The following is a 17,099-nucleotide window of genomic DNA, read 5'->3' as shown; positions in this document are numbered from 1 at the left end:
AGAAAAGTATAACAATTTTTTTTTTCAATTGAGGAAATACATGATGCTTCGAAGCTCCGGGCACACCCCCTCACTGATCTCGCCAAATTGGATCAACTTTTTGTAGGCAAACATATTTCAACCGATGATGGATACTATCCAGGTTCTAGAGTGGATCAGAATAGGGAGTCTGAGACAGTTACCGAGAATGAATACGACACTGTGAATCTAGAAGATGATTTTGATGTGCCTTAGAGAAACCAAAACGAAACACCATCTTCCTACAACCAGCATTCCAAACAGGTGTACGGAAACACTTCGCATAGTTCATCTTCAGCACGTAAACAAGGAACAACAAATGTTTCATATGACTTCGTGACAAATGAAGCTTACATGAAACAAATAAAACTTTATGAACGAGTCCAAGATAACAAGCTTGAACGTGCAATTGTCTCATTAACACTCCCTGGTCTTCAATATGAGTCATTGTTATATTGGGGACCAGTGACTGTGCTTCAATGTAATGTGACACATGCATGTGTTTATCTTACACTACCCGACGATGATGATAGAACTAAATATTTCGAAAGAATAACATGAATCAGTCAAGAAGTTGAATAAGAAAATTCAAAACTGAATAATTTTATTTTGTCTGATTTTAATTCATGTTTGATTTTCAATAATCATTTCTTGTTTTATGTTTCTTATTTATCAAATAATATTTATTTATTTTAATAAATTACTTTTTTTTGTTAGAAAGAAGCATTTTATCGAATGCTTGAAGATGATGAAACAAAAGATGGAAGCACTAAGTTTGGAGAATCCTTCATCGATCCTTATTCTGTGAGTATAGAAAGGCAACGAATGAACCTAGATTCAGAAAGCGGTCGAAGATATGTGTACAAATTACTTCATGGCCACAATGTACAATGCTATAACATAATTCGAATGTATCCACGGGTATACATTCAGTTATATGAAAAGCTTAAGGAGAATTATCAGTTGAAGGAGACTGATAACGTAGGCATCGAGAAAAGTGTTGCAATATTCCTTAATATATGTGCTCAAAATGTAACTCAGAGGTATATGTTGGGAAGATATTCGGTCACTCGCAGGAAATTCCATGAAGTGTTGAGTGTTCTCGAAAAAATGGCGGTTCATTTGCTTAGACCTGGTCTATATGAGCTCAGGCAACCTCATCCTAGGTTACAATCCAATAAAATTATTGGCTTACTTTAAAAGATTTATTGATGCAATAGATTGAACACATGTTTATGTCACTAAGATTCAGAAAAATATTTGAATTGAAAAAGTGATACTAGTATGAATGTTTTAGTTGTATGCAATATGGACATGTTGTTTACATATGCATAAATAGGTATTCCGGGATCAACTCATGATGCAAAAATTTTAGTACTAGCAATGAAGGGGCCTCATCAATTTCCGACTGCACCTATTGGAACATATTATTTGGGAGATTATGGTTATCCTATTCGATCTGGATTTCTTACTTTGTATAGAGGGTAAATATATCATTCTAACCAATACGGTGGAGTTACTCTGCCCATTAGTTACAAAGAAATGTTTAACAAACGACATTCTTCGCTATGCTATGTTATTGAAAAGAATTTTGATGTGTGGAAAAGAAAATGACAAGTTTTAAGAAAGAAACATAGGTACAATATCTATGTTTAAAAAGAGTGGTTGCAGCTTCAATGAGGCTGCATAAGTTTATTAGGCTATCAAATTTATGAGATGTTGATTTAGATTCGGATTATACAACTGATAACATCCTAACAACGAAAATATTTTACCAACAAGATATTAAGAAATCTATATATCCGAAAATCCTAACTAACAGCATTGTTTTGGGATTGTTTGGTTTTGTTCAAATTAATGAAATGATACGCATCCTAGAATCTAGTGTAACCGTATTTGGGCATATCTATCTAACAACTCGTCGCGTGTCTTGCGCTCGCTATATAAAATCACCACGTTTCCTTTTAACTTCCACTTTCTAGCAACCTCGTCGTCGTCTTCTCCCCTTCCCTCGTCACACTGAAAATCGGAGCTTCATCATCATGGCGTGAGACATGGCGGGAACGAGATCCCCTCCTGTTGCGAAGAAAGTGGAGCACGCGATGCATATGTTCAGTGACGTTAGGGTTGACAATTACTACTGGCTCCGCGACGATTCTCGTTGCGATCCCGACATGCTCTCTTACCTCCGTGCAGAAAACGAATACGCTGATTCCGTCATGTCTGGTGAGTGAGGGTTCTTAGTGATTAGGGTTTAATCGCTCTTCGTGTATTGACTGTGGAAGCTGTTTCAGTGACTAAGCAATTTAAAAAATGAGATTATTGATTAAACTATCAAATAATTTCATATAACTGGATCAAAATATTTGAATAGTTGATTTATTAATTAATATTAATGTCCAAAATTTGTGTGGGATGCCAAGTTGGATCTATCTGCTGCACGACACTTTGGTCTTGATCACCAACAAAAAAAAGCAATCTATTTGCATATCTGGAGAAAGTGTCTATCTATAAACTATCTCCTTAATGATCAGTCTGGTACTTTTCATAGATTAGGAATTTACTTCATAAAAATTTGTTAATTTTAAATTTAATATAGCTAAATAATACTTTTATATATACATATTGTATTTTGGATTTTTGGTATCTTTTCTCTTAAAAGATATTATTTTCTTGAATTCTAGCCATGTTTCATTTTTTCGGGTTTGGTTGATGTTTATGCCTAGTGTTGACTGTGGAAGCTGTTTTCAGGGACTAAGCAATTTGAGAATCAGCTGTTTGCTGAGATCAGAGGAAGGATCAAAGAAGATGACATATCTGCACCTCTACGCAAGGGTCCTTACTACTATTACAAGAAGAATCTTCTAGGCAAAGAATATGTTCAGCACTGTAGGCGTTTGATCGCTGACAACAAAGCCGAGCCTTCTGTGCACGATACCATGCCAACTGGGCCCGATGCTCCTCCTGAGCATATCATATTGGATGAGAATATCAAGGCCCAAGAGCATGGCTACTACAGAATTGGTACCTTCAAGGTTTGAACTTTTGCTATCCCTTTCAAGAGTTCTGTTTCAAACCTGCTCTTTGTTAACTTTTTTTTTTGATTCTGTCTTCAGGTTAGTCCTGATCATAAATTGGTGGCGTATGCAGAGGACATAAAAGGTGATGAGATATATGCCGTTCATGTCATTGACTCTGAGTCCCTGAAACCAGTAGGGCAGCCGCTTAAAGGAGTAACTTGTTATCTTCAATGGGCTGGTAATGATGCTTTGGTCTACGTAACTATGGATGAAATCTTGCGGCCTGACAAGGTTTACATCTGTTTTTAAATTATATTTTGATTAATTAAGTATTGATATTAGTTCAAATTATGACATTTGTATGGTTACTATGTTCGGCAGTCAAACTTTGTGGCTTTCGTGTTTCTTTGTTACAGGCTTGGTTGCATAAGTTGGGGACAGAACAAAGCAGTGATGTATGTCTTTACCACGAGAAGGATGATATGTTTTCTCTTGATCTCTACGCCTCTGAGAGCCATAAGTATATATTTGTTGCATCCGAAAGCAAGACCACAAGATTTGTCTTCTCGCTTGATGTGTCCAAGCCTCAGGATGGACTCAGAGTGCTGACACCTCGTGTAGATGGCATCGATTCATCTGTTAGTCATCGAGGGAACCACTTTTTCATACAGAGACGAAGCAGTGAATTTTACAACTCTGAAGTGGTCGCCTGCTTAGTTGATGACCCATCTAAGACAACACTTCTGATTCCACACAGAGAAAGGTAAAACATTCTTGTCAGAATCTATTTACCCTTTGTCAGTGTCCTTATCCATAGGAAGTTTTTTTAGTCTCATTTATATTTTTTTATGATGCATTATTCACTTTATTCCATTGCTATATTGAGTTTTATAATGCTAATTGAGTTTTACGATGCATTATTCACTTGAAGTTAAGCTCACCTTGGATCATATAGTTAATTATTATAATGTATTTTTTATATGGACAGTGTAAAGATTCAGGAAATTCAGCTCTTTAGAGATCATCTAGCAGTATTCGAGCGTGAACAGGGACTTCAGAAGATAACGGTTCATAGGCTTCCTGCTGAGGGACAGCCTCTGAACAGTCTCCAAGCTGGTCGTAGTGTTAGCTTTGTTGATCCGGTCTATAAAGTGGACTCAACAGAGTCTGAATTTTCGTCCAGTGTTTTAAGGTTCTGCTACAGCTCGTTGAAGACGCCTCCTTCGGTGTATGACTATGACATGGATAGTGGAACTTCTGTTATCAAGAAGATAGACACAGTAAGTAAACCACTTTTTTTTCTTTTGCTTTTACAGTTTTTTTTGTTTTTTTTCAGTATACAAGCTTGCCTTATCTTTAAACGTGGTCATGGCTTGATATTTATTATAACCTCCTGCAGGTATTGGGAGGTTTTGATGCGTCAAACTATGTGACAGAGAGGAAGTGGGTCAGTGCAGCTGACGGAACTCAAATTCCAATGTCTATTGTTTATAACAAAAACCTTGCAAAGCTCGATGGGTCTGATCCGTGTATGCTGTATGGATATGGCTCATATGAGGTACTTTGAGCTGAAGCTTTTATGGTCCTTTCACTAATATTTTTATGGTGCTAATCTATTGATTACTCTCATCGTTACAGATCTCTGTGGATCCGTATTTCAAGACATCAAGGCTATCCCTCTTAGATCGTGGTTTTATCTACGTAATCGCACATGTTCGTGGGGGTGGTGAAATGGGGAGACAGTGGTACGAGAACGGGAAGCTGTTGAAGAAGAAAAACACGTTCACTGATTTTATCGCTTGTGCTGAGTCTTTAGTAGAGCTTAAGTATTGCTCGAAGGAGAAACTGTGTGTGGAAGGAAGAAGTGCTGGTGGTTTGCTGATGGGTGCTGTTCTTAACATGAGGCCTGACTTGTTTAAGGTGGTTGTCGCTGGAGTTCCTTTTGTAGACGCTTTGACAACAATGCTGGACCCAACTATTCCGCTTACGACATCAGAATGGGAGGTGGGGTTTGATGCTTGTTTAATGCCTTCGAACATAGTTTCTTTCTTACATGTGTTATGGTTGGTTTCTTATATTTGTAGGAATGGGGTGACCCTAGGAAGGAAGAATATTACTTCTATATGAAGTCGTATTCCCCTGTTGACAATGTGAGTATATTGTCTCTTTTAGGTATTATCTACAATACATGACATACAGAAGGTCTCTGCTGCTGATGCATTTATTCCAATATAACAGGTTACGGCGCAGAATTATCCAAATATTCTTGTTACTGCTGGGTTAAATGGTAAGCATTCAACTGTATTTATACAGTTTGGACTCAAATTTGTTTCTGAATACGGTTAAAACAGGCATGATTATTATAGTTTCTGACTTGTTGATGTTTTTTAAACTGGTTGTGGCAATAGATCCAAGGGTAATGTACTCTGAACCGGCCAAGTTCGTGGCGAAACTGAGAGAAATGAAGACTGACAACAACTTGCTTTTGTTCAAATGTGAGCTTGGCGCTGGACATTTCTCCAAATCTGGCAGGTACTAGAACGAACGTAGTGCATTTGTCTCTCAACAGTACAAACACACATCCTTTTGTACTGGACTCTAATTATGTTCAAACTAACGAAGGTTGGTTTTTGGTATGTTTGATACTGAGGTGCAGATTTGAGAAGCTTCAGGAAGATGCGTTTAAGTTTGCGTTCATGATGAAAGTTTTGGACATGATTCCTGAGTATTCGCAAGAAAGACTCTAATAGTTTATGCTTCTTTTATTTGGTCTTTTGTTAATGCTCTGATTCCTTCAAGACAGTTTATGCGTTTGCTCTCTAATAATGAGAGAGACCATGTTTAAAAAAAGTTCCTACCGTTATCTATCTTTTGAAATTAAAGGTTATTTTATTCTTAAATGGTTTGATTGATTCACAGTATTGAATCACTGCTGATGCACAAAATTTAAATTGGTTGTAATTTTAACTCCAATAAAACGACAAAATGACATCATTCCACTAAAGTTAATGTTTTATTATAACAAGTATATTTTATTATATACTAAATGAAAGCTCAATAAACAAAAACACAGTCTCATAGTTTATAAACACGAAGGCTAATAAACATTGACAAAACACACCAAATGTCAAATTTGATAAACATATGAATTTATAACATAATGAGTATAAAAAATTAATTTATTGAATTATCAAAATTTAAAAATATATGATTATGAAGAACAGACATCCGCGCGGACGCGCGGATCAAAAGCAGTTTAGTAATATAATTAATTTAATCCGCGATCCTACTATTTTATCATAACACAATTAAAATATGAAAAACTATCTTTTATTATATATCATTTACTAATACAATTAAACTAATCTTAATAATTAGATCAAATTTATATATAAAACAAATATATAGTATTATTTTGTATTTGTCTTTTTATTTTAACAAAACTAAATGTTATTTTATCTTAATTTTCAGTTAGTAATGTTATTGAACAAACATTATCATTTAAATCATACTGTAACAAAATAAATATCTTGTTCATTTGTTTTGAAACATATCTTAGGCATTTGATATTTTTCCTTTTAGTAAGATACAATTTTAGTTTGTGTTTATATATTTGATATATAAGTGTAAGGGAAATTGCCAAAACGAAACAAAAATTAGGATGGTTGTCCCTTTAGCATAATACCATCACTAAGCTGTCTCTATAGTATAATATTTTTATAATTTCAAAACTAACCTTTTATTAATTAAATTAAACACAAATTAAAACCATTTCTAAAAAGTTTAATGAAAAAAGATAAAAATAAAATATTTTAGAAAGGCAAAAGAAATGTAAAAACAACTAAAAAAAGAAACGAAAGACACGAAACCAAATATCCCGTAAACCTAATCTTCTTCCATATCAAAATCCTCCACAATCATTCTTTTAAAATCCTCTAAGGTAGAACTTGATTCAATAACAGTAGCCTACCCCTTTTGTCACCAGCCAAAAAATCCATCTCGTGGTTGCACCAAATCCTCAAACACCACATATTGTATAGATCTGCATCATAGAACAAGAGTTTGTAAAAATCACAAGACAAACTATGGAGAAATCATAGATTGATGAAGAAGAAAATGCAAAATCGTTTTTATATATATTTTGGCAAAGCAACTCGATCAAAACACGTTTTAGGAAGTTGGAATATTTTTAGAATATTTTCTTAATTGAAACTTCCATAATTTTCGAAAACATGTTTTCTTATCCGTAGAAGGCACAATCTACAATGAGTAGAACCATGACAAAATCTTGAATGCAATTTCTACTTCTACAATGAGTAGAACCATGACAAAATGTTGAATGCAATTTCTACCTCAGGTAGACGTACGTGTTGTATTTAGATTTCACATTCCAAAAATTTTAGAATACTTCGTAAAAGTATAAATTGTATTCGAGAGAAAATAGTAGAATTAACATTTGCATATTTATAATTTTAATTAAAAGTAGATTGTTCGTTTTTAAAAAAAAAGTAGATGGACTAGTTTATTCTGGAATTCGTATTCTACTAACCTATTTTTTATAGAAGACGAATTCTATTTTTTAGTAGAACGTAATTTAAAAATTTTATTTATAAACTTTTTAAACAAAAAAATATGTGTTTGTGTACATGGATGTTTTATTAATTGTTTATATTTTTATATTTTTAATAATTGTTTTGATTCTTAAAACTATTTATTTCATTAAGTTTCAGAAATCGAAAGGGTAAAATGGAGACATAATGGACAAAATTGGTTTTATACCAAAAGGACAATCATCCTAAGTTTTTGTTCCATTTTGACGATTTTCCCTAAGTATATTTAGAGAGTGAAAGATGGATCTTTCGTAACTGTATGGGTTTCCAGCCATCGAAGAAAAAAAAGGAGATTTTTTTTGTTTGTACACGCCACCGGGACTAGGATTTGTTTTCTAATAGTTGTTCTTTTCTTTGTTTTCTAGTATTATGTTTGTTCTTTTTCTAAGTTTTTTAGAGATATATTCGTTTTCTTTCGATCTTCATTGTTAACCTTTTCGAGGGAATTTATTCCGGAATAGCTTTAACCAAAGAAAAAGATCTAACTTCATATGAAGAATTTTTATCGTGTAGGCAATGAAGATGATTGCAGACTGTTGTGATATGGGAATGCACTTAAATTGTTAAAAAGCACTGAACAAGATCATTCTAATATCATTGTATTGGCAATATCAAACCAAATTTTGGTATGGACGTCTATCATTAATTTCTCTTGTAGTCGTATTTGTCATATCATATTTTACAGCGGATTAGATTATTTTTCAAGAGTTTGTTTTCTTTTTGATGCAATGTATAATATCAATTTGTATGTTTCTTTGATTGACGATATTGAATAATAAATTTTAGACGAACAAAATTACAAGAAAATGAAAGATGAGAAAAAATTCATAAATTTTAAGAAATAAAATTGAAGTGTCATTTTTTGGTGTTTCAATTGATGATGTGGCTTAATGAGAGATAAAATTCTATTTTATATATAGAGAGATTTTCAAATTTCTATGCATCAATACTATTAAATGAGAAGGAGTCCTAAAAAATCTACTTAAAACAAGTCAGAGTTGGACCATTTCATTTAACTAGAATTCCTATTATTTCTCATACTACTAACTTCATTATTCTTCATTAAAGGCAAATCTATATATATAAAAATATGTTCGCCTTCCTCCTGTGATGCCACGTCATCAAGTCGTGTGTTATGGAGTGACACGTGTTCCATTTTATATTTGGGGCCAAATAAAACAAAAATTTGTCAGCGGTAATTGAACCTAGCACCTCCAGCACTGAAAATTTCTCTTAGAACCAATAGGCTAAAGTCACTTTTTATAAATATGTGGCCGCGAAAATACTTATTATCGTGTTGGCTGGAAGTCCATGCTTCTTCTGCTTGTGGTCAGGGCCGGCACTGAACGGACGTCAAGATAAAGATTGTGAAGTTAAAAACTTTGCTCCAAACAGTTTTGCAATGTTTCCAGCATTTATAACTTGATGCATATAATATATATCAAAATATATTTGTTGTACACGCTTTTATTAGTTTTGCTTTTAAAAGAAGGTATTTGCAGTTATAAATGTTTTGTGCCAGTGAAGTAATGATTGAAAAGCCTCTATACATATGTCATTTTAAAATAACACCCAACTTTTATATATAGTCAATACATATAGAGATGGCAATTCAGGGGCTTGCCCGCGGGTCTGGCCCGGAAATGCCCATTGCGGAGCGGGATTGGGTAAAGATATTATGGCCCGTTTAGTTGCGGGTCTTGCGGGACAGGACCGCGATGGTACTGGGCCGAAGCGGGACGGGCCAAAGCGGGATGCGGGGAAACATTGAGGCCCGCTACAGTTTTCTCGTTTGTCTCTTTGGTGATTTACCGATAATAGAGCTAAACGGTGAACAGGTGATGACGATAGCGATTCTTGCTCTCTGTGTTTCTTCTTCTTCGATCGAGTGATCGACGACGACAAAGCATCTTCTTCTTCTCCTCTGTACAGTAGATCGACTTGCATGTCCAGAGTTATTTAGCTCGTGCCTCTCTGTTTACACGATTTTAGATTTCTGTTCGTCCTTTCAAAGGTAAGTAGTAATCTTCTTCCTTGTTCTGTCTCTATCCCTGTGAATGTGTTCTGTGAATCTTCTTAGTTAGATTATGTCTCTCTGCGAAAGTATTTTTTCCTAACAGTGTAATTATATATATATATATTGTGTTGTTATGTTATGTTTTGTTTATGTATTAGATGGCTTGGTTGTATAAGCGTTGTTCTCTTTTTGTTCTGCTTACTCTCGGTTGCTAGTTATTAATTAAAAAATTCAACACAACTTTACTCTTGGTTGTTTCTGTATTGTTCTGTTTTTGTTTCGGTATTGATATATATATATATATATATATTGTGTCGTTCTTCTTTTGTTTCTGTATTAGATGGCTTTGTTGTTTTTTAAGTATTGTTCTGTTTTTGATTCTTGTTGATAACACGGTTCAAGCACTCTTGTTATCTTGTTTGATAACAGACTGGTCTTCTTTTTTATTAAATATCGCTTACACTTGTTTTGTTTTTCACGCATGATCATGAATTCATGAGTCGATACTTGTTTGATGGAGTGATGTTGGACAAGGAGAGGAGAGACTGATATTATTCCCTTCTGCCTTCGGGTTGCTTCAGGACTTGAGGTAAGACTTTGTTCCAACGTTTAATAGGTAGTATTGTGGTTTGAATTCCCTTTAGTAACCAATGCTTGTAACAAACGTGTAATGCTTGTAGCTTGATGATTTTCACCAACTTGATAATATATCTCTAATGCTTAACTCTTCTTCTTACAGGTGTCACTGTCTATTTTGATTAATATATGCTGAATTATAAGTGCTTATAACAAACGTAACCTATGTTTATAACTTGATGGTTCTGAAAAACTTGATAATGTAACAATTGACTGTTCGGGATAGATTTACGTTTTCCCGGTCTTAACTCTCGTCCCTCTTTCTTGCAGGTGACACAGGTCCCAAGCCTTGATGAAGATTGCTGGCCCGCGGGCCGACCCGCATACCCGCTGCTATAGGGCGGGTCGGGATTGGTCATAGGTTTCAGAGACCGCAGCCCGCCGCGGTACGACCCGCAGAGACTCGAATGAAACTGAGCCCGCGACGGGGCGGGTCATTTGGTTGCGGGAGAGCCCAAATGCCATCACTAGATACATATGTCCATGTTATATACTAGACTAAATATTTTCTCTTTTAAAAATATAGAAAACAGTTTTTTTAGTCTACAAGCAAATGTTGTAGAGCAAGTATGCATTATACAAAATAATATATATTTAAAATCCATACGCAAAAACATAAAGTTGATATAGGCCTCTTTCTGACTCATGCACACTCCACTATGAATAAGAATTAAAAAAAAAACAGTATTGTCATCAAACTTTATCACAAATCCACATTTGTACATCTATAATTTTGAGTTTGACAATTAGTTAATTTGATACAATACCAAAGCAAGAATAATCGAAAAATAACTATAACACCGCATACTAATAAGTAACACATAACAAATAACCAAATTCTTGAATCTTAAAACAAATTTCAACTCGAGTATTTAGTGAATATCAAATTAACTAATATCCCGCCCGTAAGGCGGGCCGACCCTAGTTAGTCATAAACAATGGTACTAACCTAATTCTCTACATATACGTTTACTATATATATATTATTCCATCATAATTATTTTGTGTTATTATTAAATAATGTCCACTCTATATTTATATATATGGTTACTTGTGATTTATTTAATAGTTAATACCTTCGGAGACTATAAACAGAATACAATATCCATTGTAAATTTTTTTTATCTTTTACAGAGATCAACCATTATTTTATACCAACCTTATTAACTAAACTGATTTCATTAACCACGTTATATATACTAGAGCCGATGTCCGCGCTTCGCGCGGATTACATATGTAATTAAAATAATATTTTATTAAAATTTGGAGTTTTAGTTTTTGAAAATGTGAGTTAAATTTTTTTTTTGGATGTGAAGACGTAGAAACAAAATAGTTTGATAGTAGAAATAAGTAATTGTCCAAAGGGAATAGAATTCGGTAGATAACAAAAAAGAATTAAAATAAGATAAGATGTAGACAATGTCTGTGAAGTATATTATGAATGATTTTGTAGAGCGGCCACTTTCTATTGCGGGCGGACCTATAGATAAAAACAATTTTGTTAGTACATCTTAATTATTGAGTTTGAAGAGTTTCGGGTGGGCAGACTTACTGGTAGTTTGCATCTTATGGTATAGAAAGTTGTTTAAGATTTCGGGAAGTCTGCTCTGGGTGATCATCGGATCGTGATTCTGGAGGAGAGAGAAAGGAATTTAGTATTTTTGTATAAAGTTGTATATTGGGTTGCAAATAATATTAGATTACCTGGTAGGTGCGATAGACCGTTGTATATTTCTTTGTGGACAATGTTTTTAACCCTTCCTATCTTTTGATCCTTTCCTTATATAATTTTGAGGCCTGACTTGGTAGTAACTCGGGAAAGACCAACATAGAGCTGTTCATGGGTGAAAACGGGCTGTGGCAAATACAGTACGACACCTTTCAAACTCTGACCCTGACTTTTGTTAATTGTCATTGCGTAACATAGCCTGATTGGAAATTGCCGCAGATGGAGCTGTTCGGGAATAAGTAGAATAAGTAAATGAAATTATTTTGTTGGAGCAAGTAGTCGAGACATGTCTCTATTATATTTGGGCTTTTAATAATTGAAAAATATAGAACATTGCTGGATTAAGTGATTTAATTTTGTGTATACCTTTCACTTTATTCCGTACTCCTAGTGGACGTCCGCGTTTACGTTTCGTTGTGTTCGAACTTGATGACTTTGATATTGGTAAGAAAAATATTACTAATAAATTAAGTTATGATTATAACAAATAAAATTTAATAAGATGTCAAATAATTCGAGACTATGACTTTCCTTGTTTTAATATATGTGAATTTCCATAATAAGATGTCAAATGATTTAATATCAGTTTTTTTTTTGTTTTAAAATATTAAGTAAGTTTAAACATTCAATTAACATCTGAGGGTTTGGATTTTAAGATCTGAGGTACGGGTATGGATTTTACGATCTGAGGTAAAGGTATAAATAGGGATCTAGATATCATTGAGACGGAGAGGGTATGTGGAAGGTCTGTGGGGATCATGAATGGAGGATTTATGAGAGCACATTGAAGTACCATCACTCTCATCGGAGGCGTTATGGAGGATGAGTTGGAGAAGAGGAAGAGAATTGCGAAACAGAGCGAGACGCCGCTTAGGAATAGGGATGATGATTTCAGACGAAGGGCGATATAACCCGAACCGTAAGAGCGGTCTCTGGATTTGTCTGGGAGTTGGGCTTAATGAGCTGTGACACAAAATACATATGAAGAGAGGCAGGGAGATGAGGCTATGGACTGGGCCGTGATGATTTTGTTTTTTTTTTAATTTCAAGCCCACTTCGTTATGACCTGGCATATTGGTTGGTCCTGATTATTTTGCCCATGTGGATAGTCTTAGGAAGCTAGAATTTAGCTTCTTTTATATAGTGGGATGAACACTTCAACATTATCATTCACAAACTAAACAATGTTTGTCACAACTTAATATTCCAAATTGGTTGTATTATTTAATACCAAACCAATTCCTATACGAATCCATAGATATGATTATGGTCTACATAAAACCGGTTCAATATTTTCATCTGCTATATTTTTAGAAAATGGCTATTTATCTTTGGTTCTGTTAAATATTTAGTCTAACCAATTATAAATCGGTTAGTGATAACTTCTAAAAACTTTGAAAACACATTGTTATTTATTAACACTACATCGATACTTTAAAATAGGTTAGCAGTAGAACTGTGTTTTAGAACAAAATCTACTTATTTTAAAAGATAATATTATTTTGAAAATAGTTTTGATACTATGTGTTATATTAAACATAGTTATATATATATTTGAAATAAATAATTATATACATAAATTAAACTTTTGGTTATCTAAATTATTTAGCAACCAAATAAAAATATTCGGGTAATTCAAGTTTTGGGGTTATCCGGTTTATAAATAGTATTATTTTAGGATATTTGGTTATTTAAAATTGAATGTAATTAATATTTTTAAATATATAATTTTTATTTGAAAATTCAGGTACTCATTTGGTTCTCGGTTCGGTTTCAATTTTTCAGTCATAGATATATGATTTGCTCTATTATTTATGCAATTCAGTTTAATTTTGGTTTTTCAGTTTGGTACGGTTTGGTCCGTGGTTTTGAATAAATGTGCTCAAACTTAAACATTATCTTATATAAAAATTCGTTTAAAATATATTTAATTACAAAAACAAATCTGCGCTTTTCAAAATCTAGTTCAATCAATTAAAGTTTAGAATTTTTTTATTACTAGTTGAATGCTAGATAATTTATATATTTAATGATTCGTTTTGAAAAGTAAATAATTTGCTTAATTTTTGTACTTTTACTAAAATAACTTATATATTTGGAAAGAGAGATACTTATTTTATTGAATAATAAATATAAATTGCCGAAAATTGGAATTAAGGAAAAGGAAAAAGAAAAAAAGAAAAAAGAGTAAAGAAGACAGAAATATATAAAGGAAGTTTGGATAGATACGTCCCAGTGGTTTCATTCATATTCATAGGACCCTTCCGTAAACCCTAGCCTCTCCGCCAAGCTGTAGTGTTTTGTTTTGTAATAGATCGAACGTCGTCTGTATAGTGATAATCATCTCCGATGACAAACGTCGAGCTAAGAGAACGGATCCACGTTACTGAGAACGAACGGGAAGTTTTCGATCTGCTTCTCCGTGCCGTCGGCAGTTTCAGTCCGGAAACGAAGCTTCGCGTAGCCGGTGGTTGGGTCCGCGATAAGCTTCTGGGAAAAGAATCTAATGATATTGACCTCGCAATCGAGAAGATGTTGGCAAGAAAATTTTTTTACAAGCTCAACTATTACTTACGTTCTCAAGGGGAGGACAAAGTACAAGGCCACGTCATTAAAAGTAAACCGACAAATGATAATAGACGACCAGTGGAGACAGTGAAGATGCATATTTATAACCATTCGATAGATCTTGTACACTTGAGATCTGAAACACACGAAGGAAATAGTCGCAATCCTGTTAAAGTGGTACTTAGAAAAAAAAAATTATATATATGATCTCTTTGCTTGGAATGCCATAAACAAAACTTCTCTTTTTGTATAGGGTTTTGCCACCCCAGAAAAGGACGCTTATAGGAGAGACTTGACTATAAATAGGTAAATCTCATCTTGACTCAAGAGAGACAAATAAGTGGCGTACCTAATGGATATGCGTATCTGACGTGACGTCTTTTTTTTTTTTTGATGTCGTATGGTTTTTTCTCAGCTTATTCTACAACCTTCACACTGGCTTAGTAGAAGATTATACAGGAAGAGGTTTGTGTATCGTAGTGTTTTTCAATTCTGTGTTGTATCTAAGAAGTTGGTTGTTTACATACTTAAAATCACAGGTATCGTTGACCTTAAGTCTAGAAGAATTGCCACTCCATTGCCTGCCCGAGTTAGTTTATTGGATGATCCCCTGCGAGTTCTTCGTGCTATACGCTTTGGTAAATTGTCTTTCATTTCATTTCTTTTAGTTAGGGTCGGTCATGAGAATTTGGAAGGAGATGTAAGCGATTTAGTAAAGATTTCAATTTTTTTTTGTAACTTTTCTTTATTAATTTGGAGGTTTTTGGGAAGTAGAGTGGAATGTTTCTTTTGGTTTTGCCCAAGACCGGCCATGCCTTTATTTTTGATCTCTGTGGTTATCGGCTACATGATTGCTATAACAAACAGGTGCAAGGTTTGGCTTTACGCTGGATGAAGAACTTAAAGAAGCTGCCTCCAGTGAGGAACTTCAGGTAGCCCTTGCAGTTAAAATCAGCAAAGAGCGTATCGGGAACGAAGTAAGACTTGAGCCTTTTCTTGCCTATCTTTCTTAGGACTTTTTTGCTTTAAAAGAAAAAAAGAAATGATTCACTGGTGCAGATCGATTTGATGATATCTGGGAACGATCCAGTACAAGCAGTAACCTATCTCTCGGATTTGAAACTATTTGAACTCGTCTTTGCACTGCCCTCGTCGTCTGAGCCCGCCCCGTCTGAGAACTGTAGCAGCCTCTGCCTAGCCTACTTGGAAGCTATGTGGAACCTCATTCGAACCCCTGGGCTCGGAAACTTCAGCGGTGAACAAAGAAGGCATGCTCTATATGCGGCTCTGTTTCTCCCGTTTAGGAAAATGGTTTACAAGGACACCAAGGGGAAATTGGTAACTTAGAATTATTTGAGCTCTTTTCTGGCTATGGCTGACTAAAACCCTTTTACAGGTTCCCGTAGTCAACTACATTTTCAAAGTCTCCATGAAGCGAAAGAGCAAGGACGCTGAAACAGTGAGCTCTCTATATTAATATGCTTTAGTGAGATCTAACTTTGATGGGTAACAAAATCTCTCTCGTGTAGGTTGTCAACATACACCGCGCCACGGGGAGATTCCTATCGTTGATTCTTCATCTTCAGTTGAAGAAGAATGACGTTTCACAAGTGGACAAACGTGAGTGGGGCACTGATGTATTCGAGCACTTGGAACTCATCTCTCGAAATGATCCGGAGTTGCCGGCTACATCGAAAACAAGAGTACTCGCAGGGTTTCTTCTTAGAGATATCAAAGACTTGTGGCGTCTTGCTCTCTTAGTATCACTATTGCTGTGTACGGATGACGACATGAATTTGGGTTTCCAAGTTGACAAGAAAAGAGAGGTTTATCTAACAATTCAGGGCACTATTATTCGTGAGATGGGTCTTGATACTATCTGGGATCTAAAACCTCTGGTGGGTGGAAGTGATATCGTTAAAGCTCTACAACTTAGAGACAATAGAGGACCTATCATTAGGGAATGGCAACATATATTGCTGACATGGCAGCTAGCTTATCCCAAAGGAATGCCGCTCAGACAGGAATGGGTAAAACGAAGGAAGGTAGCGTGACTTTTGGGATTAGGTTAAAACGATTTCGCACTTCTTTTTTTTCTCTTACAATCATTACTAAATATTATTTGTGAAATAACAACATATCTGTGTTTTTGTTCGTCACTACTTCATCTTCTCTTCTCGCCTCTCCGCTCCTTTTGGTCTTGAAAACGTTTTTCACTAATCACTATATTTGAATCTCAAAAAATATACTGATCGTACTCGCCCAAGGTCAGTCATCTTTCAACTTTTTTTAGCATATACATGCCCACAAATATTGATGCAGCATATGAGTATATATATATATTTTGATTATTATAATTATTTGTATAATTATCTTAGTTATTTAGATTGAGTTTTCGTTTTTGGTGTAAATAGTATTGTATACGTTATATTAAACCGTAATTAACTTCAATTTCTGAGTGAATTCCACGGTACATCGGTTATTTTTTTTTACATACACAA

General features: G+C 34.6%; 2 protein-coding genes across 2 annotated transcripts; both read left to right on the top strand.

Moving 5' to 3' along the window:
• Nucleotides 1-1,825: 1,825 nt before the first annotated feature.
• On the top strand, nt 1,826-5,932 carry LOC106439033 (protease 2). The gene is made up of 11 exons (XM_013880373.3): nt 1,826-2,244; nt 2,770-3,053; nt 3,135-3,329; nt 3,455-3,801; nt 4,027-4,318; nt 4,438-4,596; nt 4,677-5,042; nt 5,123-5,188; nt 5,277-5,325; nt 5,447-5,570; nt 5,695-5,932. The coding sequence occupies exons 1-11, from the start codon at nt 2,073-2,075 to the stop codon at nt 5,783-5,785; spliced, it is 2,145 nt and encodes a 714-aa protein (XP_013735827.1). The 5' UTR covers nt 1,826-2,072; the 3' UTR covers nt 5,786-5,932.
• A 3,257-nt stretch (nt 5,933-9,189) lies between these two features.
• LOC106443893 (CCA tRNA nucleotidyltransferase, mitochondrial) lies at nt 9,190-16,966 on the top strand. The gene is made up of 9 exons (XM_013885442.3): nt 9,190-10,254; nt 10,572-14,775; nt 14,852-14,904; nt 15,014-15,063; nt 15,138-15,236; nt 15,466-15,575; nt 15,658-15,936; nt 15,995-16,057; nt 16,128-16,966. The coding sequence occupies exons 2-9, from the start codon at nt 14,380-14,382 to the stop codon at nt 16,650-16,652; spliced, it is 1,575 nt and encodes a 524-aa protein (XP_013740896.1). The 5' UTR covers nt 9,190-10,254; nt 10,572-14,379; the 3' UTR covers nt 16,653-16,966.
• Nucleotides 16,967-17,099: the final 133 nt, after the last annotated feature.

The sequence above is a fragment of the Brassica napus genome, chromosome A8, assembly GCF_020379485.1.
Source record: "Brassica napus cultivar Da-Ae chromosome A8, Da-Ae, whole genome shotgun sequence".
Lineage (NCBI taxonomy): Eukaryota > Viridiplantae > Streptophyta > Magnoliopsida > Brassicales > Brassicaceae > Brassica > Brassica napus.
Note: the sequence above shows the minus strand (reverse complement) of the source record. Positions and strands in the feature narration are given on the sequence as shown.

Excerpts from the sequence above, each read along its gene's own strand:
- LOC106439033 (XM_013880373.3), top strand. The coding sequence starts at position 2,073 with ATGGCGGGAACGAGATCCCCTCCTGTTGCGAAGAAAGTGGAGCACGCG. Across the intron at positions 5,043-5,122 it reads TTACGACATCAGAATGGGAG|GAATGGGGTGACCCTAGGAA; the intron begins GTGGGGTTTGAT and ends TTATATTTGTAG. Across the intron at positions 5,326-5,446 it reads TGTTACTGCTGGGTTAAATG|ATCCAAGGGTAATGTACTCT; the intron begins GTAAGCATTCAA and ends TTGTGGCAATAG.
- LOC106443893 (XM_013885442.3), top strand. The coding sequence starts at position 14,380 with ATGACAAACGTCGAGCTAAGAGAACGGATCCACGTTACTGAGAACGAA. Across the intron at positions 14,776-14,851 it reads GTCGCAATCCTGTTAAAGTG|GGTTTTGCCACCCCAGAAAA; the intron begins GTACTTAGAAAA and ends CTTTTTGTATAG. Across the intron at positions 14,905-15,013 it reads AGAGACTTGACTATAAATAG|CTTATTCTACAACCTTCACA; the intron begins GTAAATCTCATC and ends GTTTTTTCTCAG.